General features: G+C 50.5%; 1 protein-coding gene across 1 annotated transcript in view; it reads right to left on the bottom strand.

The window, feature by feature from the left end:
* Positions 1-26,542, bottom strand: part of TRAPPC12 (trafficking protein particle complex subunit 12) — a 65,341-nt gene that overhangs the window by 21,943 nt on the left and 16,856 nt on the right. The window contains exons 4-6 of the mRNA XM_060117161.1: positions 16,457-16,570; positions 15,214-15,352; positions 2,909-3,021 (exon numbers count right to left, since the gene is read on the bottom strand). Coding sequence (XP_059973144.1) covers positions 2,909-3,021; positions 15,214-15,352; positions 16,457-16,570 — 366 coding nt within the window. The remainder of the gene's footprint in view (positions 1-2,908; positions 3,022-15,213; positions 15,353-16,456; positions 16,571-26,542) is intronic.

Raw genomic sequence — 26,542 nt, 5'->3', positions numbered from 1 at the left:
CTAACACGTGCATTGTATAAGACCTGGACAGAGAATAAAAATGACCTTTAATCCCATTACCCACACCACTAACGTACTGGAGTGTTCTTCCTTCAGGGCGTATTACTTCCTTCACAGAGGCTATCCTGTAATTGTAATTCTGCAGGCTGGCTTGGACAGAGGATGTCACATCCTAAACACTCCCCACGTGACGGCTGTGGAGACGAGACATCCATCTGGAGCCCGTGTCATGTCCCCACACCCCAACCCGGCGCCCTGGGACACCCTGGCTCTGTGCCCTGCTGAAGCAGCGGGAGACCTCTATCCCAGTGTGTCCCTTTGCAGAGAGGACGCCGGCTGCCCAGGCTAAGGGCTACCGGGTGGCAGGTGTCTGCTCCACACCCACCCCGGCTGCCCCGGGCCCGCCCGCATCTCACTCTAGCTGCCACCCCGGGTCGTCCCCTTTCACTTGGGAAACCCGCGCTGGGGCTGAACCTGTGAAGACCTGACGTGTGCTAGAGAGGCAGCGACCAACAGCGGGCTCCGAGCACATCTGCACACACACCTGTATCCGCCGCAAGCGTGTGCGCTTCCCAAGCACCGAGCGGGGCCTCGGCCGGCTTTCTCACGAAGGACGGAAACCTTCGTGCTCTCTTCTTTACCCCCTTCCCAGGCACGGCTTCCACGCCCACCCCTGACCTCCAGAGCAACGACAGACGCCACACACGCAACGAAACCGACGGGCACAGAGCGCTTCGGGGGTGTGGACCGCGCCGCTGCTTTCCTTCCGGAAACGACGCCCGGAGAGAAGCCCTCGATCGCCGTCAGGGCGCTGGCCGGTCGGCGGCTCCAGAGGGCAGCCCCGGCGCGCCTTCTGCCCGCCCCAGCCCCCGTGACGACTCCAGGGCGGCCCGGGTGGGCCCTGCTCAACCCCGCAGCTGCACCCCAGCAGGCAGTTGCGTCTGGGAGGCCTGGTGGGCGCTGGCTGAGCCTGGGCCCCCTGGGTCTGGGGCGGGCAGGAGGCCAGGCCCGGCGAGCAGGCTGGGGAGGGGAAGCCGAGGCGGGGGGCCGGGTGCGGCCGTCACCCTAGGAGAGACTATTTCACAGGCTGACTCATCTCCTTCCCTGCTGGACTCGCCCTCCGCCCCCAGCGAGGAGCCCAGCGCCCCCTGACCGAGAGCAGCTCTTGGCAGAGGAAGCGCGGCTGGCGCTCTCTGGCACCGGAGGGTGACGACGCCCGAGGCCAGAGCCTCGTGCCAAGGCTTCCGGGCACACGCTGCATGTGCGGGAAAAAGGGCTGCGGCTGGACCCGCAGAGGGTGCAAGGCGTGGGCGGCGGCTGGTTCACAGCCGGCGACCTGCTCTCGTTCAGGCCCCTCGCGGCCGGACCTCAGCTGTACTTAACCCTCGGAGGCTCCGTCTCCTTGTCTGTACATCAGGCATGACACCGCCTTGTACAGCCGTTGTGAGCATTTACGGAGCTTTAACATAAAGCACGGAGCACAGCACCCGTCGTGTGGGAGGGAGCACTGCGCACACCCCCGTGTCCGACCTCCGAGCCCTTGGCGTCAAGGGCAGCACCACGTGGCAGCAGGCGCGCCAGGCGGGCGCCCAGAGACGCATGGAGAGCGTGGAGCCCGCCGGGGAGGCCTAGGGAGACGGCCTTAGGGTTAAAGCCTTAGCATTCATGTGCACTTCCCCGTGTGGCACGGAGGTGAGTGAAAAGCAATAAAAACAATCATCTGTGTGTGATTTAGAACATCACTGATTTAGTACCAATTACAAGTTTTGTTTTCCTATTTCTGGAAATAACTGTATTTTAACCATGTTTTAAGAGTCAAGGAAAGGAGTGTTAGACTCTAAAAACTAGTGATGACACAATTTCCCCCATCAACGGATCAAATTAAAAGAGAGCAAAGTTCTTCTTTTTATCTTTTAAGCCATAAAAGCCAGAAGCCGATGCAAAGCTTAAGAGCGTCAGGTGGCCTGCTGCGGCGTCCACTCTGCGAGGGCGGAAGCCCTGCCACTTCCCTGCCGGGAACACAGAGGACCCCCCGGGAGCTCCAGGCACGTCCACCAAGACCAGCTGGGGACGGAAGCACGAACTCGACAAGTACCAATAACCTCGTTTAAACATCTGTCACATGCTGCCGCCCCTAACTGCTTGCTGTTACAGCTTTGGAAGCCCTTCCACAGACGACGCTGCAGCTAAGCTAACACAGCAAGGCTGCCAGGCGGGTAGGAAAGGCAGGCTCACTTCCAGTCTGAAGACGGAGGCTCTCGGGGGCGTGGTTGCCCGCTGCCTGGAGATGGGGAGACTCTGAGCCCCACATCTCTCCTTCCCATCACTCAGTGCAGCAATCTCATGTTTTGTTGATACAACTGATGCCTTCCACGTAACTGTTAACTTTACAACCCAGAGTAACTCGGCAAGCACTTCTGAACCTCATCTGCCTCCGGAGTCAGTGTTACAAATGACACGTGTCATGATACACTATAATTTGCTTTGATTCTGGAACATTTTAAACCATTCTCTCTTTAAATACTGCTCTGATGCCTCCGTTTGATATGAAGCAGGTGCACGTAGCCTTTTGCAGGATGCGTGAGTGGTCGGGAAGCCTGGCACGTGTTCACATGTGTGATTTCTACACAAGAGGAAACGCTCCCGCTTTTCATTTACTAATAACACCGGGAAGAAAGATTTCAGGCTTCAAGCTTTGCCGAACCCCCCTTCCCCCAGAAAAATTCAGCAAGAACAGTGAATTGCACGGTCACAAGGAACCGGGTCAGCCTGCCTTTCAGGAGGGGGAAGCAGAGTGGTGGAAAGGGTACAGGGTGGCGTGATGTGTTTCTCGTGAGGGCGGGAAAGTCTGGGTGAGCCCTCCATCAGGAGGGGAGGCGTCAGTGGCCCGAAGTGGAGTGATGGTTACCTTGCTGCAGACGGCCTTCACCCTGTGCAGCCGGTCCAGCGACTCCTGGGGGTTCCCCAGGTACTGCTGAAGCTCCGCATGTAGGATCCGCATCGAAAAGGGGACCATGGAGCCTAGAACCAAAGTCAAAGCAGAGTGAGTCCGTTTGCCATAACTGAGCACAACTAAGCACCCTCTCAGCGTGAGCACCCATGCAGCAGGGAGTCTGCAGATATTCTACCAGAAGGGATGACGGAATCCCTTATATCTTGGTAAAGTATGGGATGATGCCAATTATAAAACGTGTCCTGGTTTTCTCTGTAAAGCTGTTATGTTCTACACAATGACCAAAGGAGAAAGCTGGCTGTTACCGCTTTTCCAGAGTTATGCCACAATCGTGTAGGAATTACCACAAAATGAGTAGAATGGTAGAGACCACCGCCTGCTCCAGTAAAAGAAAACAGAACACTCCTGGATTCTCTGTACGTCTTTGGGATGTCGAGCTCCTGGAGGAGGTTGCGTAGGTCCGGTTACCGGGGAGGGAAATGAGAGAGGGTGCGCCTCGGGCCCAGGTCCTGAGGACGGAGCGTCCGCCTGACTCCAGGATGTGTGTGTGTGTGTGTGTGGGGGGGCGCTCTGGAGTGAAAGTTCTACCTCAGAGCTGTCCCAGCGGAAGGAAGGTACGGCAGCTGGCCTCGGAGATTCCACTGCCCAGGGCTGCCCCAGAGGGAGTGAGTTCTGGGCAGTGCCACCTCCGTCAGCACGCTGGGGCACGACAGCAGTGATCCGAACAGGACTGGAGTTGAAACGAGCGTTTACGCCGTGGCTGAACGCGGCCGTGTCCTCAGGGTGAGGGGGTCTTTCTGTTAGTGTCACGTTCCCCTCTGACGTGACCTGGATACGTACCTGTATCAGTATATATAATTTAGTAAGTCTGTAAGTATATAAATGTCATCAAATAATCAAACAGCCTGTGCTGATTATGAACGACTTAAAGGATGTGATAATGCCAGCACGGGGCAATCACCCAGATTCAGAGGGGACCCCCCAATACGTAGATCTGGACTACACTTTACTATTACGTTTTGGCTGCGTTGGGTCTTCGTTGCTGCGCATGCGCTGTCTCTAGTTGTGGTGAGTAGGGGCTACTCTTCGTTGCGGTGCACGGGCTTCTCATCGTGGTGGCTTCTTGTTGTGGAGCACGGGCTCTAGGCATGCAGGCTTCAGTAGCTGCAGCACACGGGGCTCAGGAGTTGCGGCGTGTGAGCTCTAGGGCACGCGGGCTTCAGTATTTGTGGCTCGTGGGCTCTAGAGCACAGGCTCAGTAGTTGTGGTGCAGGGGCTTAGCTGCTCCGTGGCATGTGGGATCTTCCCAGACCAGGGATCGAACCCGTGTCCCCTACATTGTCAGGTGGATTCTTAACCACTGCGCCACCAGGGAAGTCCCTGGACTACACTTTAAAGATGGTTAGAAGCAAGCTGTGTGACAGCTGCAAGCTGCTCAGCCTCTCTGTGCCTCAGTCCGTCCATCGTCCATCCAGCAACCATCAGCGAGGGTCTACTATGTGCCACATTGAGGTGGCTTCATGTTTGTGCTTCTTTTTTTTTTTTTTTTGGCGGTACGCGGGCCTCTCACTGTTGTGGCCTCTCCCGTTGTGGAGCACAGGCTCAGCGGCCATGGCTCACGGGCCTGGCCGCTCCGCGGCATGTGGGATCCTCCCGGACTGGGGCACGAACCTGCGTCCCCTGCATCGGCAGGTGGACTCTCAACCACTGCGCCACCAGGGAAGCCCATGTTTGTGCTTCTTATCTTGAAAAATTGTATGATGCTCTATGGTCTTCAGTGAGGATAGGAAGAAGAAAGGTCAAAAGGACAAACCAAACTAAGGAATACTATGGAAAATAGTTTTTATTGTGATTGTGAGCCTAGAGAAAAGAAAGATGACAATTATTCAATTTAAATGTTTGAATTTTTTTTTTTTGAGGACACTAAAGAATTGCCACGTCTGAAGAACACGGATGACTGAGTTGACATCATGGCATCAGTCATTTCAGCTTCCTAGAACCATTTCTTGACCATCGGCATCACTAAGGTGGGATTGCGCTAACATGACAAGTCACACATAAGTTGTGTCTGTCATCCCTATACGTCAAACAGAGAACAGGCAATAGCCGTTCCCACATGGTTTAGAATTTACCTGCAGGGAGAGAATCTCTAGAACACTTTAAGCTTTATAAGATAAATGCAGAAACAAAACGTCTGTGAAGTTCCCAAGCCCAATTTATAAATGAGCTGAATATATGACAAGGTGGCCGGGAGTTACTTGCTCTTTGCCCTGGAAACTGCCCACGGACCTGGGGAAGTTTTTGCATTTAAAAGAACATATGAAAATATTTCAAACTAAATGAAAATGAAAATACTACTTATCAAAATTCGTGGGATGCAGCAAAAGCAGTGCTAAGAGGGAATTTTACAGTGTTAAATGCATATATTTACAAGACCTAAAATTAATCATCTAAGCGTCTACTGTAGGATACGAGAGAAAAACAAGCAATATAAAAGCAGAAGAAAAGAAAGAAAAGTTAGAGCAGAAAGCAATGACATTGAAAACAGGAAATCAAGAGAGAAAATCATCAATATACAAACCTAGTTCTTTGACAAAAATCAATAAAATTTATAGAACTCTAGCCAGGCTAACCAAGAAAAAAGAGAGAAGACATGAATTACTAATATCAGAAATGAAAAAGGGGTCATCACTACTGATCACATGGGCATTAAAAGGAAAATAAAGGAATATTATGAACAGATCTACGTCAACAAATTTTATAACCTAGATGAAATGAACCGATTCCTTGAAAGACACACCCTACTTACTAAAACTCATACAAGGAGAAATAGATAATCTAAATAGGCCAATATCTACTTAAGAAATGAAACTGATAAATAATAACCTTCCAAAAATAGAAGGCACCAGGCCCAGGCCCAGATGGTTTCACTGGTGAATTCTACACAACATTTAAGGAGAAGTGGTACCAATTCTCTACAACCTCTTTCAGAAAACAGAAGTGGAGGGGATGCTCCCTAATTTATTCTATGAGGCCAGCATTACCCTTATAGAAAAATCAGTATTATAAGAAAGGAAAACTATAGATGAACATAGCTAATGAACATAGATACAAAAATCCTCAACAAAATTAGCAAGTCAAATCCAACTAAATCAAGTCTAACAAAAAATTAGCAAATCAAAACTAACAGTGTATACAAGAAATTATCCACCATGACCAACTGGGATTTATTCCAGGTATGCAAGGTTGGTTCAACATTCAAAAATGAATTCGCGTAACCCATCACATCAAACAAGCTAAACAATAAAAATCACACAATAAATCAAGAGAAGCAGAAAAAGCATTTGACAAAATATACCACCCATTCATGATTAAAACCCTCAGCAAACTAAGAATAGAGGAAAACTTCTTCAATTTGATAAAGAACATCTATAAACAGCTACAGCTAACAACACAATCAATGGTGAGAAGCTAGATGCTTCCCCCTAAGGTCCTGAATCGTGCCGGAATGTCCCTCCCCTTGTTACCACTCCTACTGAGCATGGTACTGGAAGTCCTAACTAACGCAGACAGAACAAAGACCTTCTGGAAGACCAAAGAACGTGCCTGCAGTTCTGTCTTCTCTGGGCCCTCACACCGTCTTCTCTCCAGGCACCGTCTTCCATGGAGTAACAGACATCCCTGTCCCAAACTGTCGAGCTTTCCACCAGAGCCTGTCTGTGCTGGACCAGGCTCCCTCCCGCAGCTCTGGGAGGTGGACGCAGGCCGACGCCGGCAACAGGTGACACTCCACGAGCCTCCCTGTGACTCGCATCTGGAGTTGGACTATATCCAGACGGCCGGGAGCAGGAAGAGCAGAGCCAGCGCTGGTCCTCCTAGACCACGGCACACCCGCGCGTGGCTTTCCTGGGGGTGCCCGGGAGAAAGCCAGGGCTAAAGTGGGAAGCGGTTTCCCCCTCTTCTCTCTTGGTACCACTGGGAAGGTCTCATACTGCTTAAAAATCTCACAGAGCAGAACTCGAGAGGGAAGCACACACACAGCCTCAGGACACATCAAAAAGAGAAATGCCCCTCTCTAGAAAAATATACTGTTCATACAGCCAAAACAAGAAAAGCAGCTGGAGAAACGCTGTCTATTAATCCCAGCTTGAACAGGTGAACAGCCCGTTACTCAGTGGGTTTTAGGTGCCAATGCAAAGCATAGGCGCTGGATGTACGCTGGTCACGAAGGGGATGTGACCACTGTTCCCAAGCAAACCCCACGACCTCGCCAATAAAACACAACAGAAACGGTTTCAACGTAACTCAGGCCTTTCCTGCTTTTGTTTGTTTGTTTGTTTTAAAGAAATGCAAATACAAGTACCTTTAAACTGATTCTCTCAGTCTAGCAAACCCAGCCTGGCTCCGTGTGAAGTCACTGGGGATCAGTGAAGCCCTCATGCCAGAAGAATCCAGCAACATGAGATACGCATGGCTCCGCACCAGCCAGAAGCCTGTCTCCCCCACGTGGAGGGCACGCCTTGAAAAAGAGGGCAAGTCAGAGTCTGGAAGGAAACGTGTTTCCCAGTGGATCTGTTTTTCTGGAAAGTTCCCACATAAAGTCATGACCTGCCAAAATCTAGGTCGGTATAAATACGGCAGAAGTGCTCTCATTAATCATTTAGAAAACATTAAATGAAAACACTCCTATACAATGCATGTTATCGAGCCCCCTGCAGTACTGCAGACCCACTCGGCAGCCACAGAGTCAGAGCACGATGCACTAGAAATCACGCAGGCCCTGTGCTGGGCAGCGAACTTGAAAGAAAAAGCAAGAGGAGGAATGTCAGCTTGACTCCAGGGGGGCACACAGGCACAGGACTTCCCTGGCGTGGAGACGGTCTGGACCTCCCGCCACCCACTCGCCTGTGTGCTGGGCGGGTGGCGTCCTCTCTCAACTTTTCTGGCCACCCACCCAGCAGGACAGGGGACTGGGACATGGCCAGGCTGCTGGCAGGCCCGAGCGTGCTGATGCGATGGCGCATGGCGCCTGGTGGACGCCCAGCAGAGCGCAGACTCCGTGGACCCTCTGTCCACGGTCGGCAGGCTCAGTTGTCCCCCTTGGGGCCTGGCAGTTCCTCTTGCTGTCAAGGCAAGCAGGACCCGGTGCCTGACTGCTGCTCTGCACTTGCTTCCCTGGACCCAGCACCCACCCCCGTCCTTCCCCGACCCCTGCGACCCGGCGGCACGCGAGGAGTGGAGCCCCCGCTTCCTCTGCTCTGCCTTGAGGACACAGGTCGGGGGACGCCTGTGCCTGGCGGAGAACACAGAGTCCCTCACCCGCCACGAAACAACCCTCAACGAGACACTTCCAACTTCAAGGCTGCATCTGAAAACAAAAAACCAGCCTGAGCGAGTCCTAGACGACTTACTAGTAAAGGGGTAATTCGGTGCCACCCCAGAGCCCTGAGGCAGGAAGCGGAATTCAGGGTGGTCCATACTGCCTCTGCGTGAGCCTGCAACGCTGAGTCTGATGCAGGTGGCGCTGGGAACGCACGTGTCTCCCACATTTCTCACGTAAGACGGGTTACAGGAGGCTTCACTCGGGTGTCCTGACGATAGAGGTGGCGCCCCGAACTGCACATTTTAGTCTCTCTTAACCATCTGTTCCGGGAAAGACTGGACATGCCAGAGTTCACTAGGAGAGCGAGCAACGTGAAGAGCTGTAGGATTTACTAACCAGCCTTCTCAGACCGAGGAAAATGTGCTGAAGTGATAGACTTGGAAGAGTTCTGGCACAGAGGAAAGTAAACGGGAAATCGAACCTAAGCAGCAGGTGTTAACTCTGAGACATGAGCGAATTTTCTCATGGAAAACAAAGTAAGACATGTGATATGTGCTGGACAATTCTGAACCACCATGTACGGTTATGTGTTGATTAAAATTTTCCGAATTTAGTCTGAGACCTAGAAATGTGAGGTGCATGATTCTGGAGGGAGGGCAGAAAAGGACTGAAGACCCAGCGACAGTTCACCTTTGCTGACCCAGGCGGGGAGGGAGCTGATGGGAGCCAGAGGGTCAATCAGAGTGTCTGTCTCATCGGCTTTAGTCTGATTCGGTAATTCATAAGGATTAAGTTCTGAAATAAGACTTCATATGAAATCATTATAGCTCTAATAACTTAAACACACAGAGTTGAATTTAGTATCAGAAGAGGCACTGCTATCTGTGTGTTTCTTAAATAACCATCAAAATGTTTTTCATTTCTAACAGAGAGATCTGTGGCTTCACAGTTTTCCTCCAGGTGCACGGAAAGCTGGAGTGAACTGTCCTATGCAGAGGTGCACTTTGACAGCCCGAAGCTCACTTCCAACATTATGCTTTCTTTCGAACAGGAGATAGAATTCCAACAACAGACAGAAAAGATGGTGCTGGGATGGGAAACCTTAGTGTCCTACAAGAGGCTGAAAAGAACTCCATCAGGAATGGGTATGTTAACGACATCAGGAATGGACATTTCATCTGATTTGAAGATAAAATTTCAATGAATATGCATACCTTAAAGAGTGAACCCAAATGTAATGTTAATAATAATGTATCAACACTGGTTATCAATGGTAACAAAGGCACCAGACCAAAGCAAGACGTTCATAAAAAAACACAGTAAATGACCTCGTAATATTATCCATGGATATAATCCCTCTCAACAGTTCTCAAGAATACAAACCCAATAGGAGGACAAGCAATCTGTTTTAGTGTAACAATTACAATATCAAAAATAATTTGATTAAAAGCAAATTAAAGGGAGAAGGCTATTATAAACATATGAAGAATGGCTCTCAAAAGAGGAAACAACGTAAAGGGTTTTGAAAAAGTACTTTAAAGCCTTAACAGGAACAGTAATTCTGAACTTGTCAACATTAAAGACAAACAAAACCCAAAACACTTATTTGGGAAAAGGCTGGCATCCGTGACCCTCTTGTTTTCTCCCCAGGAGCTAAGGTGGGAGCAGGTTTCCAGGGAGGGGTAAATGCTCTGTGGGCTGTGTAGGGTGGTACAGGGGTGTCTGTCTTCAGGGCCAAAGATGGTGTGGGCAGGGAGCATGGGGGACCCTTGCTAAGCTGACAAAAAGGTTATGTTTGTATTTTTTAGGGTTAGAAACAATATTTCCCAGAATGGGAAAAGATATTTGCAAGATTCATAACAAATAAAGGATTAAATACCTAAAATATGTAAAGAACTACAACAAATCAGTAACAAAAAATAACCCAATGGAAACGTGGGCAAAGATTATGAAGGAGTGGGTCCCCTCAGAGGAAACTGCAACAGCCAGTAACACACAAAAGCCATTTAACCCTAGAAGATGTAATAAGAGGTAGAATTTCAGACCCACCAGACAGAAGTCTTATTGATAAGACTTATTCACAGGTGGGGAAACACAAACTTGGATACACTGGTTTTGGGAATCTAAATTAGTATAACTACTTTGGAAAGTAATTTGACCATTTCTTGTAAGACTGGAAACACAACCACCACACAGCCTGGCGCTGAGACTTTTAATTTATACCTTAGAGAAATGCAGGAACATGTGGCCAAAGAGAAACACGCACCACAGTGCATCGTTCATTAGGGCCTGGAATTGGAAAGATCCTACTCGCTCACCTCATGGATATGTATGGATACAAATAATGTTACGTGGGAAAAAGAGGCAAAATGAAGACACGCTCCTCATGTACATTTCAAAAGCCTGCGGTTCTCTCTGCATTGTGTATGTGGGTATGTGTGTGTATGCAGTGGAAATGTCAAAACATGATATGGAAACACAAATTCACGTTAAGCTGCTTTGGGAGGGGATGGAAATGGGGAGCTTTAAAGGCTGAATCAATAATACTTGAGTTTATTACAAAAAAAGTCTGAAGTAAATATGAAAAAAATGTTAATATTTGTTAACTATCTGAGTGCTTAATAAAACTCTTTTTTGACATTTAAAAAAATTTAATTTTTGTTGAGTAAAGAGTGGATTCAACCGGGAGGCATCCCAACATAGAACCTCTCAAAAAGGACAGAACTGGATGGGTAAGAGTACACAGGACACGAGTGACAGAAAAATCAAGCGTCTCCACCTGCGGGAACCACTCAAGCAGCCCAGTGACATCTGGTTCTGCAAAACTGTGTGTGAGGACCCTGCTGGAAGCACAATCAGAGTTCTAGACAGGGGCCTGCCATCCCTCAAGCAGCGGGACGCCGACAGGAAAGACAACCTTGCCCGGCAGAGGGGACAGGTCCTCACGGTGCCGCTGAGGCTCCGGGCTCAGGCCACTGTTCTGACATCTTCTACTGGCACGACCGGCGCTGAAGCTCTGGGTTTCCCGAGCTGTGTGACAGTTACAGGTGGAGAAGCTCGGTGGCTGGGTGTCACCCTAGCGTATCACATCTGGTGTGTCCTGCTGGGGTGTGGGGACCACACGTCAAGGAGGAGACGCGAGCTGTCTATTCACAGCCTCCCGCCAGGGCTTCTAAACCCCACACCTGAGAATAAGCTCTGCTCACCACGCTGTGGGCAGTCTGAGATGCTTGATGCGAGCAGCTTCTGGCCCAGCCCCTCGGGGCTGGAATTACAGGGATGCACATACAGCAAGGAGGGGGAGCAGCAACCGACGGAGAGCGCGAAGAGGGAGGACACAGGTGAGGGACGAGCGAGGACAGAGCTCACGGAAGGGGCCCCTCCAGCCTCCGGGGCTGTTCAGCAACCACTGCCCGCATTCATTCTTGCAAACAAGGGTGAGAATTCCAAACAACTGATTCAAAGGCGGCCTGAGGGTGTGAAAACACACTCTCCCGGAAAGTAACTCCATGAAAACTGCTAGAGGGCTTCCCTGGTGGCGCAGTGGTTGAGAGTCCGCCTGCTGATGCAGGGGACGCGGGTTCGTGCCCCGGTCCGGGAAGATCCCACATGCCGCGGAGCGGCTGGGCCCGTGAGCCATGGCCGCTGAGCCTGCGCGTCCGGAGCCTGTGCTCCGCAATGGGAGGGGCCACAACAGTGAGAGGCCCACGTACTGCAAAAAACAAACAAACAAACAAACAAACAAAAAAACCCTGCTAGAAATGTCAGAGGATACATAAGACCACAATACTCTTCCTTTCTTAGATGAAAATTAAAAAAGAAAATTTCATGATTTTTACTTATGATTCATTACGACTTGTTATGAATATTCTGAATGGGTAAAAATATGTCCAATATTTAAATAAAATATATTAAAGCTCATTCATAAATGTTATTTGTTTATATCATTATAGCTCCCTTTTAAAAGCACATTTTAATGACCTGCTTTGCTTATATACTGGAAGCTAAAATGAAATGAATGAATCAAAATCTCACACTTAGGCTTGTTACACCACAAAATGAGAAGAAAAATGTGTAAACATTCAGCGTGTCATTATGGATGAACGCTCACACGCTTCAGCTCAACTATATACAGGATTTCTGTCTATTCCATAATCTAACTGAGCTGCTTAATGACGCAGGGCCACCAGCTCCCCTTTATCCCCGTCCCAGTGCAATGTAATTCCAGGCAGAATCAGAAGCCTGCGTTCAGTGCGCACGTCCTCAGGACGAGAAGTTCTAAGAGTTGAGGGGAAGGACGGCAGAGTTCTACGCCTGGACCTGAGGACCCGATTCCTCACTTCGCAGGAAGCTCGGCGTCGCCTCCACGGACCTCTGTCCATGAGGAGAGCGAGCAGGGCCGCAGTGGCCACAGGACAGAGTACCTGTAGTTTAGAGCCACTGGGCGATGGCCTGCGCGCTCAAAGAGTTCTGAGTTTTTGTCAGCAGCAGACAAAACACCTATGGGCATCAGCTGCCCACGCCCGGACCCAGCAGAGGGTCCCGCGCTCTGCCGCGAGCGTGACCAGGCCCGGGGGTGAGGGGGAGGCCGTGGGCAGGCCGGCGCAGGAGCCGTCAGGCCACAGTCAGGCACGGTGGGAAGAAACACTTTTTTCCTAGGCTGAAGGGAAACATAGCTGCTCCTAACCAGAAGCACGGGAACAGCCGTCTCTTGATTATCAAGGCTGCCAGGTAGAATTTACTGAACAGAAATATCCCCGCACTTCACCATGTAGCATGCCTTTAACCTTTCCATCGAACACCTTTCCACTATTAAGAAGTGGCAACAGAGACACATCCTCATTTGGGGTAGAAGCCTGCTCACTGCCTCCTGCGGAAGGGATGGACCACAAATGGCTAGGAAGTGTAGGCGAGAAAGGAACGCAGGACCTCCCACGCTGGGGGAGTAGCCCCCGGACAACCAGGGGATGCTGGGCCTCTCCACATGAGCACGGGAGGACGTGGACTCCCCTACAACGCCGGGTGCATGGATGAGCCTTATGGAGCGAGAGGACAGATACAGCCCTGCTCCCCAGTGCTGGGGGCTTCCTGGCACAAGTGTGCGAGGGTGACCTTCCGAGAGAGGAGGAGGACGTGTCTGTCTGCCCTGTGCAGACACCACGGGGTCCCAGAGCAGGAAGCGTGGGCGGGTGAGCAAGGCCAGGGGGGCCTCCCACCCACTTCTAAACCTGTGGAGCCACCACTACGGCTGGGGCCACACCCTGAATGCTTGCTCACCAGGGCTCCTGGCTTTGGGCCCTTCTCACCTGGTCCTCCGGAGACTAGCTGGACCCGACAGGCCACTGGCTGGTAAGAAGTTTCACAAATTTGGGGCGGGAACCCTGCCGCCCCCTTCCTGATTCCGAGCAGTATAGCACGGCCGGTTCACTTCCACTCAGTCGAGCCAACCTCATCGAGACAACAGGTCTGATTTCTGCCCTTTTTTTCCCCCCCTTTTCTACAAGGGGTGAGTTCCTTTAGTCAAAAAGAAGAAAAAGAATTTTTACACTAGTGAGGCTAAAAGTCTAACAGTACCTCACGCTGAAAATCCTCCTTCGAGCCTGGGAAAACTCAGGGCAATACAGACCACCTCCCATCACGAGAAAAGTGAAGATGATGAAGGATAAAGCACCGAGGACTAAGAGAGCCTAATCCCCAACCTTCCCTGTGTCCCCCAAAGACAAAGGATCTGAGATTTAAGGAAAAACAACCCCAAAAGAAGTTGAGAAACGTGTTTTCACTTCTAGTCCTCTTAGTTCATCGTTTACCTACCAAGTTAAGGAAGATGTTGATTTGATTTTTTGGAACTTCTACAAAAATTACCACGTTTATTATTAATTGGGCCTTTGTAGTCTCTTGTCCTGTTTTTATATTTTCTTCCCCAATTAGGCTCTGCATTTCCTGGCAACCAGGACCTTTCTCTGTCGCTCCACTGCTGCATCCAACAGACGATGACCAGCCAATCTTACAAAAGACGGCAGCGATCTACGGTGTGTCACTCGTGAATCAAGAACAGATAAGACAAATAGCCAGTGCAGTGATCACTGCGTGCGGCCACTTCTAAGCAATGTACACATACGACCTCATTTACTCTTTGTGACTCTCCAGGAAGAAGCACGGTTACCACCCCTGTGGTACCGATAAGGACACCGGGGCAGAGATGCCGGATCACTGGCCCAAGGTCACACGCGAGTAAGAGGAGGGGCCAGGACTTAACAGGGAGTCTGGGTCCACAGCCCGGGCTTTCAGTGCCCATGCTTATGCCGCCTCTCAGAGGTCCTTCCCAACTGTTTTACATCTAATACAAACATTTGATGGGTTTCAAACATATTGACAAGGTTCTCCACCAAGAGGTGTTCATTCTACCTCAAGGCTGCTCCAGAAGGCTCTTTGTAACCGGCCCTCTCCCTGCCCCGAGTCTTATTTCTGGCCACCTTGCGACAACTACCCCATGCTGCAGCCCAGTGTCTCCAAAGGATGGTCCTGACCCATTGGTGGGCTGCAACCAGACTTTTCAATAGATTAATCAGAATGGAGACTAGGAGAAAATGGCACAGAGTAAGTACTGCTGCATGACTGTCTGTCTCTGTTTCATTTCTGTCGTGTACGTTTGCACTAGGTCACGATACAAGATTATTTTTTACTCCGGAGCACAGTCTGAATGTCACCACCTAATCTTCATACCAGATCTTAGTGCCATGGCACAGCAGGTGCCCGAGAATGGGCAGACGGATGCGTCAGTGGGTCTGTCCAGCTCAGTGTGTTCAGGAGCCAGAGTGAGGTCACCCTGTAGGTCAAGGCCCACTGCGGGCCGCTCATCTGATGACCAGGACTGGATACGTAAGTGCAGGCAAAGCAAAGCACATGCAGAAGCACTGACGTTAACCCCCAGCCTTACCCCTACGCCCAGGGTACACGTGAGGGTAGTACTCGTAATAGAGGTCTGGCTGATCCAGGTTTCCGAAGGGCTCGAACTCCATCTCGGCGTTCTGGAAAAGGCCCAGCTTCACCAGCAGTGCCAGCCTCACAAACCAAAGCTAAAAACACAAAACACAATTGAAATAGGTTATCTGTGGGTCGCAGGTTCAGAGTTTCCTATTCCCTTTTAATTTGGTATTAGAGCTCGATTTCAAATACACTAAAACAAGAGCTAAACTAACTTTCTTTCTTAGCACGTTTGCATAATTACAGGTTTATAAAAACGGATTTGAAAAGACACACCCCCTCCCGGAAGGAGAGCAGAATCCAGGGCCTGGGGCGAGGGCAGGGGGAGCGGGCGGAGCTGGGTCGGGGGAGCGGCGAAGGGCGTGGCATCCCGGGGGGCGGGGCATGGGGGGCGCTGCCGGTTCCGGTGGCCAAAACCCACGGCACCTTCAGGAAAGCAGTGGAGGCCACGTGAGAGGGCAGGGTTGGGGCCTCGGAAGTGACGCAAGTCAACCTCGGTCCACCACGGAGAGAAACGAGGTGTAAAAGCAGCGACCACGTGGCAAGGGCCGGACTGAAAAGCCGGGCACCGCTCCGAGCGAGCGAAGGCCGCGCCGCCCCGCTCCCGCCCGCCGTGCACGGCCGCCTGTAACCTGGGGGCGGCGGGTGGGGCTCGCAGCTGCAGAGCACGAAGGTGGCGGCAGTCTTGGGGACAACGGTGAAGAGGGAGCGGGGGTCGGCTCACGCGGGAAGCGGAGCTGTGTCCGGGGAGGGCCACCCTGGCCGTGCGGACGGGCTTCGGAGATGAGGAAGGCAAACCTCCTCCGCTTGGGCCAGAGGCCTTGGGCACGTAGCCGTGTGCTCCTGACCGCGCCCCGCCAGCTCCCGGCGGGCAGGCGGAGACACAGGAGCACACCCCAGACCGCTGTGCCCGGAGGCCTCCAGGGTCCCTCCTCTCACCAGCTCTTCGCGGACTTGGAGAATCTGGAGGCTGATTCGATTTGTGGCGGGGTGGGGGTGGGGGTTCTCATAGAATTTCGAATAAAAGCAAACGCCCCGTGGAGAGGCGGGAATTTAAGGACTTCTGCAGCTGCTCCTTCCCGTCGGAGGAGCTTCGCGTCGTTCAGAACTCTCCTTTCCGCGCTCCTCCCTCCTTAGAATTGAAGGCCCTTCCAGCCCCCAGACGCTGCTGAAGCCGAGAAGGCTCAGGGAGGTACCTGCAGGGAGTCGGCGGTGTGGCTGGTCGGCAGCCCGCTCTTGCCGTAGCCTTGGCCGTGGGCCGTAAGGAGCCGCCCGCACAGGTCCACGGCTGCCCTCCAGTTCTTGCAGCTCTGAAAGACACGGGGACACGTCACCAAGGGATCGGCCGCTCAGACGCGAAGGCCGGACGGGCGTTAGGCAGGACGGGTGCCGAGCCGGAGACGCGCTTCAAGACGAGCGAAAGGGAGTATCTTACCAGTTAACCACTGACAGAGCGCGGGGGCAGAATTCTCGCCGAAAGCTCCCCGACCACAAATCCGTAAGGCTGCTTTCCTTTTTAGCAAGACCTCTATCTTGTGATTTTTATCAAATTACAATCGAATATTTAATTTTAATCTGTGTGCTGGGTATATCTGTATCTAAGGTCTGTGTGTGACTGACTGTAAGTGGTTTATATGTTTAACATGATTCTCTGTTCTCAATATGAAAAATAAATCAATGAACTACGCCGACACAACATGTTCTAGGCCGTGTATCCACATGCAGCCCTTCACGTTAGAACTAGAACCACACGGACGCTGGCTGATACTGACACACGGGCTCGGGGACTCGGCCTCACCGTGCCCATCTCTGCCCTGACGCGACACAGAAAGGAGGGCCACCAGGCAAATGGGCGGGGAAGCATCACCAGAGGGAACGTTTGACCCTCTAAAAAGCTAGAAGTGGATGCTGGACGCAGGCTCTCCCGACAGAACAGGCACCACCCACCGCCGTGTTGACGCACGGCCCAGCCCGCACGGCAGAGGCGGGTCCGGTCTGCCGGCAAGGATGTTGGTGCGGCACGAGTCCAGGCTCCACGGTGAACTGGCCGTGTGCCCTAACGCACGCCGCCTGCCCGCCCCAGCCACGGGCACCTCAGGCTCCTCGCGACCCGACAGGTCGTGGCTTTTTAGTGCTGAGTGATAGTCCAGCGTCTGGACGAACGACCGTTACCCATTCACCTGCTGAAGGGCACCAATCTTTGGCCACGATGAATAAAGGTGCTATGAACATGCAAGCGCAGGCTTTTGTGTGGACATGAGTTTGAAATCCTCTGGGCAGAGCAAGGAGCAGGGCTGCCGGACTGGATGGCAGGATCATCTGGCTTTACAAGGATCCTCAAGGCTGTGCACACCTGCCCTCCACCAGCAGGGAGTGGAGCCTGCTGGCTGCCCGCCCGCCGGCACCTGCGGGGTCAGAGCCTGGATTCCAGCGCTCTCATAGGCGTGCAGTGGTCTCTCAGTGTTGCGTGGGCTTCTCAACACTTTCTCGCATTATTTTCCTCTCGCGTTATTTTCCTCACTGGCCCGACAGCCAGCACCAGCTATCGGATTCCTGTCAGCAAGCTGCAACTGTGACAGGATGACGCAAACCCGATTTCTTAAAATATATCTTGCAGCTTTTCCTTTCCACGATGAGAAGACTGGCACAGAGACAGCGCAGTGTCAGGCCTCCTGCTCCAGGGCCATATGCTGTCCAGCTCTGAGAGCCACTGGTCCATCCTGAGACCGGACTGGAGCCACTTCCCTCGAAACGGTCCAAAGTACGACAGTAACGATTTCCAGGAACACAGGACTTCCACGTTCTGGTGGGTAGCTCAGAAATATTTTTAGGCTGGTTAAGATAATTTATACTAAAACCATCTTCAGATGCTCTCTGCGGTCTAAACTCAGCGCGATAATCCCTTTTCTATGGTAACAGCGGCCGTGTGTATCCTCCTTGAGCTGCAAACGTGGAAAGGGACAGGGAAGGTGTTCTGCTGAGCTCGGACCAGCTCTGTGTGTACATCTCTGCGGATCCCGTGTGCAGGGCTTGGTGACGGCCTCTTTCTGCCCGCTTGCGTCACACACGCTGACCCCTCCTGCTGGTGACACTAGGTCGCAACAGAGGGCATGGGGCAGTCTTCCCAGGAAAGGACTTCAGCTGAAAGCGAGTAAGGGATGACCCAGTGAGGAGGGCAGGCGTGAGCGGTCGGGAAGCTCAGGAGCAGGAGGGAAGGCCCTGTGGCCCGAGGGAGGGGGGCAGGTGAGGGAGGGCAGCCCAGGTGAGGACGGGGGCAGGTAAGGCCAGGCCCCTGTGCAGGCTGCCAAGAGCATGGCGACATTCTTGAAACAGCAGCCCCTGCAGTGATGAAGAGTTAATCTGAGGGGCCATGCAGATGTCGCCACAGCATTCGGGAGGGTACCCAGTCCCCCAGACCCCGCGTCGGCTTGTGGACCACACCCACTGCCGCTTGGCCCCTTCTGCAGGCTCCAGGCAGCTCTGTGCACCCTCCGAGGGGGTGGGTGCTCATCTGCTGCCCGGGGACCGAGCGGCCCGCAGGGCCCAGGATACTGTGTGGTCCTGACAGGACACGTGGCCGCTGCCACCTCGGAGGGACTGTGGACCATGCCCCCTCAATGGCTTGTGACTGGTCCACAGCAAGAAAGGCTCAGAGGCTGAGAAACTTCTACAGGATGAGATGTCTATTGAATAAAATAGTAACAAAAGGGGGCTTGCATGTGGTACATCTCATTTTTCTCATTATTATTAATTGATATTGAATTTTACAAAAGTTTTAGTCTGCTGAAGACTGGAAAGTCAAAAAAAAAAAAAAAAACCCACGAGAAAAACCCAAAACCCCAAACCAAACCCCACTGTCCTCAGTGCTGAGCCTGAAAAGCACGGCTGCAGGTGGCCTGGAGCAGTGTGTGGGGTGCAGAAGGCAGGGGGACAAGACTGGGTGACAATCTGGGCCTCTGAGATATTCAGAGGAAAAGAAACATAAGCAGCTGGCCGTGTGGCCTGTGCCCGCCCGAGACGGAACGTGGGAGAACCTGCCCGTGGAGGGTGTGGGCAGCGGCCGGGGCAGGGGGGACGGGCCGTCCAGTCGGCCAGGCGGGGACGCAGAGCCAGAGTGAAGGAAGGTGGCGTCCTGGGAGCAGGGAGGAGACGCGCGCGGGTGGAGGTCAGATCCAGGAGATGGGAGGTGAACGAGCAGCGGCGGGCAGTGAGGAGGCAGCTCCGGGGGTCTGCAAATCGCCAAGCTCCGGGGGGCAGCGCCAGGGACAGCGAGACTCAGTGCTCGTTCCTAACCAAACACTCGGAGCCTTACAGAGCAAAGGCGGACCAAGCTGGAGACAGGCCGACTGCCTGCTGGGAAGGAAGGAGAGAGCTGTAGTCGGGGAAGAATCCTGACCGCAGACCTCCGGAGGCGAGTGCCCGGAGGGGAGGGAAGGGAAGGCTTCTGTCTGGGGGTGGGCGTGGGGAGGTGAGGCCATTCACTGAGGAGTAGGGGGAGGGGCGGGGTCTGAAAGAAGCAGGGATCCTTTAAAAAGGCACTGAGAGCAACCCGAAGAGCCCACCGGCGCACACACAGGGGATGGGACTTGGGTCTTGGGGACAACGGGTAACCCAACGTAAAACCTGACTCCTTAGTCTTCAGCTTCCTGCGGGCTCAGGGTGGTGGTGAGCGATTAGGGAAATGGCTAACAACGTTCCTCAGGCGCCAGTACTGAAAAGTGGGCTGGGAAACACTGCTCTAGGGTGTGGTCTAGCTCACCCATCCTGCCCGCATAACAGACAGCCTCGCATTCCAGGTAACCGTCAGCTGCGACTGTGTCCTGTCTCCTCCTCTGGGTGAGGTCCTGGGCCAGTGGCCTTGTCTAGGGCACTGGTTTTAGCCTCTAACAGTATTTCTTTACTATGGCCCTTATCACGTATAGATGCTCAAAGATTTGTGAAACATGAAATAGTGAATTCAGAGAACTATAAAAGGCAGTAAAAAAAATAATACATTAGTAATGGAAGAGATGCAAATCACAATTTACTAGTGAGTTGACCTTCAAGAGCTCCCACCGCCCCCACCCCCCCAAAAAAAGAAAGAAAAAAGAGAAAAAAAAGCAAATGCCATTGTTAGCCTAAGAAATGAGAAAAAACAATTTTTTAAAAAGAACAAGTCAGGGCAGACAAGGAGACATGAAAGCAAGTACGTGCACTTGGTACTGGTAAATGTGCACTGCTATACTGTTTCTGAAAAATACGTATTAATAGTCTGTATTAATGTGTCTCAAAACTGTCCCTGCTCTGACCCAGTCAGTCTCCTCCTAGGATTGATCCTAAAGAAATAATCCAAGGAGGACTGGATCCAGGACCTGCAGGAAAAAATCCATGTGTAGGTGGATCCACACAGTTCACATCCGTGTTGTTCAAGGGTCAACTGTAATATGGAATTGTGTCTGTATAACACAAATACATATATATATCTATCCATATTCACACAGAGACACACTGCATGTATACACACACATACTAAACTAAATGTTAGTACGTAATACCATCATGGTATCGCTTATATGTGGAATCTAAAAAAAAAAAGATACAAATGAACTTATATACAAAACATAAATAGATTCACAGACATAGAAAACAAACTTATGGTTACCAAAGGGGAAGTGGTGGGAGGGATAAATTAGGAGTTTGGGATTAACATATACACACTACTATATATAAAACAGGTAACCAACAAGGACCTACTGTATAGCACAGGGAACTCTATTCAATATCTTGTAATAACATAATGGAAAAGAATCTGAAAAAGAATATATATACACACACATATATATGTGTATATATAGATATATAACTGAACTGCTGTGCTATACACCTGAAACTAACACAACATTGTAAATCAAATATACTTCAAAAAAAATGCTAGTACGTACTAACCAAGATGTTAACCAACCGTGGTTTACGCAATCAATTTCTCTCCCATTTTTCTGAAGTAAGAACATGCTGTTTGTAAAATGAGGAAGAGAGGTTTGGGACTCAAGGACAGGCTGAACACCCGGTGGAACAACAGCCTCACAGACGCGGCCTTTACGTCCTGGTCTAGGAACGGATGGTGGCTTGTCCACCTCTGCCCCACGTGATGGCGCCCCGACTCTTACCTGATGTGCAGGAACCATATTAATGCCTGTAGAAATTTCTACCAAGTACAGATGTGTACCAAGTACTAAGTACAGCAGCTAAAGCATGAGGGGAGAGGGTTTTTTCTGGGGTGGGTGTGCGGGGAGCTTTAGCTCTAGGACATAAGGAGCCCGTTGACACCATCCCAGAAAGAATGTGTCTGGGAGCAGAAATATATTAATGAGACTATCTGATCATGGATATTTATGTATTTTTGAAACAAATAAGAAATAGTTATTACACAGCAAAGACTCCTATCTTATTTTATATCCACTATATATATAGGTACCCACCACTAATAAAACATTTAAACATGTAATAAAATTATCTGCAGTACTTTGCAAATAATGAAGTGCTCCATAAATGATTAAAAATAGTAAAATGTATCACATAAAAAGCCTTCGGCTCTTGCTAGGATTCTTACACTAAGATATGCTTTCTATATTTCAAACCAGATCACCATTAAAAATGAGGCCAAAACCTACCATCTTAATTATTCATTTTTTACTAAATGTAAGTCTTTTCAAAAGTGGCTTCTTTCCTGAGACTAGAAAGCAGACCTGTTTATGCTCCTGTTAGCTTCTTCCCACTGACGACTGAGTACAGTCACTCCCACTCCCCCGTCCTTCCCCCCATATACACAGGTTCCGCATTCAAGGACTCAACCAACCTCAGACTGAAAATATTCAGAAAAAATTCCTGAAAGTTTAAAAAAGCAAAACCTGGACTTGCCTTGCACCGGCAAAGAGTCATGTGGCACTGAGATTGTATTAGGTGTTGTCAGTGATCTAGAGATGATGTCAGGGACACGGGGGATGTGGGCGGGTTACATGCCAATACTGCGCCCTTTTATACAGGAGACATGAGCATCACGGGTCTCGTATCCGCGGGGGTCCTGGAACCAAACCCCACGACACTGAGGGACGACTGCCAAGGAAGACTCACGCCGATACCTGCCACTCTTGACGGCACGGGCCTTTCTTCGGCTGAGCCCTTTTCTGGTTAGTATCACTGGTTGGTAAGTGACATGTAGTCATTTCTAAGCGCGCTTACACTAACCCGGCAGCCAAGGTCAGAACAACCTACTTCCCCGGGACAACAATAACAAACAGCGCGTGGAGAGAGCCTGGGCGCCTCCTGGCCACCCGCCGGCAGCCTGTCTGAGGACTCATCCTGCTCCGCTCTGGCCACTGCGGCTCAGGCCCAGAGGTGACCAGACAGCTCCTCTAATCTCTACATTAAATCTGATTACCGTCCGGTTTGAAAGTCAGACGTGGTGACAGAGGAAACAGAGAGATGAAATGAGTTTCTTTGTATCATAATTTAAAAAGAAAAAAGGAAACAAAAAAAGGGAAAGAACATAAAGAAGTTGTTAGAAAAGCTGACCATTTACAATTTATGATTCCCCAAATAGTATCCTTCCTGACAGAATATTTACGTGGCTAAACTACACGTTTACTGTGTACTTTGAAGACACTTCCAGGCACAGGAATATTTTTGTTCACGCCGAGTGGGATCAACACAGACCGTCTTGTCCACCAGAGGCCTGGCAGCAATCAGGGGCTACTGACTGTTCCCGGGGGTTCCAGGAGCGCTGGGTGAAGGGGATGCGGCAGGAGCGTGGCCGAGGCCAGGAGCACCTCGCAGGGGCGGCGATGCAGCCAGGGCCGGGCGACAGCAGCAAGCGCAGGCCAGAGGTCACGGCTGCAGGAGAGCTGTGGCCGTGGGGCTGCCGCCAGGAAGGAGCTCGCCGTCCCCCCTCCAGCTCCCGGTGCCCCTCTCCAGCGGGGAAGCAGGAGAGCAGGGGCAGGGCGGGCAGGGCCGGAGGACAGACGCGGAGAACGTCCAGCGCCGGCGCCGGGTGAAGCTGGCCAAGGCAGATTTTGCGGCCAAAACTAGTTCTAGGTTTCCAGGGCTCTCCCGGTCTCAGAGTTGAGGCTGAGGGATTATCAGCTCGTTTTCAAGATGAATACGAGCCGGGGCATTACAGGCAGCCTCCGCACTTCGTTTTTCTTGCTCGGCACTGTTCTGGAAATTTATCCATACTGATGAACGTGGCTCTTGTGCACCTACTTCAGCTGCTCTGGATATTAAGGTTTTTAATGAAGTTTTTGGCCACTACAAATCATACGGCACATTCCTGAACATATCTTCCTGAGCATGTTCAGAGTCTTCCTAAAGTATGTGATTAAAAGCGGCACAAGCCATGTGTTTTACCAGCTGCTGCTCAACTGCTCTGCAAGGCAGCCCTTCCGGTTCAGGCGCCCCGCACACGCACCCCTGCTGACATCTGGTGCTACCAATACGATGGGGTTGACATGCAGGACACTCTTGTTTCACTGAGATTTCTGTGGTCCCAGTGACGCTGAGCGTTTTTTCCATGCTTATTGGCTGCCTGGTTTCCATGAACTGCATCTTCGTATCTTTCGCCTGTTTTTCTATCGGGCTGTATCTGTTTCTTATAAATTAGATGAAGGTCTTGATGTATATTTCAAATATCTTCTCTCATTTTTTAATGCTGTTTACGGTGTTTTGTTAAACACACTTTTAAATTTCAAAGCAGTCAGGTTACCGATATTTCCTGGAAGGCTTCGTTTTTTGTGTCTTGTTAAGAAGTGCCTCTCTGGCCTGAGTCACTAAGAGTCTCTTCTGTTTTTTGAAATTACTTCACTTGGAATTCCCTTCTGGGTGTGCTTAGAAGCAGCGGTCTCTTTATTTTCCCACTTGAACATCCAGTCAATGCCATGCCCCTCATCCACCAGTTCATTCCCTTCTTTCCCCAATAAGCTGCCACGCGGCTCTTCCCACACACGTCCCCCGTGCCAATCCTGCATGGCCCCTCGGTGTGGGTACCGCCCCTGGCCTCTGTCCTGCTGCTGTGGCGGGCGAGCGGCTCCTGCTCCACTTTCACACTTTCTAGCTCTTGTCCTTGTGTGAGTTTCCAGTGAGCACGCAGGGTGGACACTGCCTCTATCCCACACGTCAAGCGTGCGCATGTCTGCATGTGTGTGCATACATGCACATGTGTGTGCGCGTATGCACAGACATGTGTGCTGGATGCAGGGAGGCGGGGGTTACTTCTCCAGCATCGAAAGAGTGAGCACTGCCTTCAGCTTTCGGATGCTCTTTCGCTCTCCTGACCTGCCTGAGACGTGAGGTGGAGCCGGCAGGGTCAGGGTCCCTCTCTGTTCCCGGAAAAAGGCCAGAGGAGACAGGGCTGGCCTCTGACCCCTCCTCCCCATCTCCCTGCACAGCTCTGGGTGGCCTGATGGGCGAGCCAGGTAGCAGGTGTGCAGGAGGGGATGAAGGAGACCCGAGGACAGGCCGGGGCGACCGCACAGCATTGGCTCTAACGCCCGGCGCCCCCTTCCTTCAGGACAGCGGGACCTCAGCTCCGCAGCCCGCGGGAGCCGGGGCCTGTGATTATAGGCCGCCTGCTGCTTGATGATAATTACGGATTTCTCCAGAGTGTCTTGTGCTATTTCTATCTCATTGTTTTCCACCTCTGGTTCCCATTCTTGGTGGTCCTCCTCCATTTTCAATAGTAGATGTCAGAAATGTTTTGGTAAAAAAATTGTTTTTAAAATTAGAATTTAAATATAACATGTTAATCTTTAAGTGCTGTGGAGAAAATCTTAAAAATCTCATAATTATTGTATATGACATGTGGAACTCTGATAATGAAGGTATTTAGATATGGGGAAAAGATCTAAGCTTAAATAAATATGACTTTTTTAAAACTAGGATGTAAGATATAGACTCTATTTGAGAAACTGAACATAGGCATTCCACAACTTCCAAAAGATGAGAAAAACAGTCCAATAAAAATCACTCAAGTAACTGATAGTCTGTACATAACTCTTCCCCACCTACGACTCAAAGGAAATCATTAACGCCACATACGACACCACTGAAGTGATTAAAATGTCTTTCTCCAGAGGCTGTGACATCATTTCCCTGTAAGTTAACAATCTTAGAATACTCTGACATTACTTAGGAAAATACACGGAGAAACTCTTTCCTAGTCTTAAAGACGAGAGCAATTATTTTAGGACATAATTAAAATGCCAGGGCAAGGTAACGGTCTTTTTACGAATACATTTCCCACCTTAAACAGGTCTCCTTGTTAGGACTGTTAATAAAATTTCTACTGGCTTCAAGGATTTTCAATGTATGAAAAACAGTCAAACCACCGCATACATTTATTAACAGCAGGAATAATCAAAGGAGGTAAAAAGATGGCCTGAGAATGAATGACCCCGACTGTGTGTAGCTCCATGTGTCCTCTCTAAGCTTATCATTACAAGTCACACTCTGGGTACAGCCGGCTGCTCACGACACTGGCCAAGTAAAGGGAGCGACAGCGGCCCCCTCCACAAGGGAGACATGTTCATTCCACCAGATTCACGTGGCCGTGGACACAGTTACCTTCTAAGACTTGTAACTTCATTAACATACGATAATGCATACAGACACTTAAAGGTTTGCTGTTCCCTCTGCCTTTTAAAAATAGAAGATCTCCACATCTTTCCTTCCCAAAGCTTCTCATTCATGGGAATAAGTCTAGAATCACTTCAGTGAAAGAAACTCAATGAAACATTTGATTTACATTTACTAAAAACTAAACTTTAATTGGTTTCAACGTGAAAATGTCAGCAAACCACCTAAAGCAAGTGTTTCTTTCTTCTTCTTTTCTTTTTTTAGGTCTCTCTCTCTCTCTTTTCTTTAAGCAAGTGTTTCTTACTGACCTTTTTGAGGACACAAGCTTTTGTAACATCATAAAAGATGCTGTGGGGCAGACAGTTTCCAGTGGCTCACAGGCCACCAGAAGCATCTGCCCCGCCCAGCTTAAAATGCCTGCAGTCAGAGTTTCCTATTTCAGAACAGCATCTCCGTCTGGTGTTTGCACTTACTGCTGTTAATGAATAAAGAAAGGCTTTTGTGTGCATTTCTGGGGAATCCACTCATTTAATGAAAAACCTTCTATGCCAAGTGGAGAAAACAGAGTATTTTAAGAAAATCAACATAAAATTATTTTACTCTATTTATTTTTGATGAAGCATATTTAATCAAAGTATATACTGCTTCAAGTAATTTGATCATTTGAAATAATGCTT

The sequence above is a fragment of the Mesoplodon densirostris genome, chromosome 14 (assembly GCF_025265405.1).
Source record: "Mesoplodon densirostris isolate mMesDen1 chromosome 14, mMesDen1 primary haplotype, whole genome shotgun sequence".
Taxonomy (NCBI): Eukaryota; Metazoa; Chordata; class Mammalia; order Artiodactyla; family Ziphiidae; genus Mesoplodon; species Mesoplodon densirostris.
Note: the sequence above shows the minus strand (reverse complement) of the source record. Positions and strands in the feature narration are given on the sequence as shown.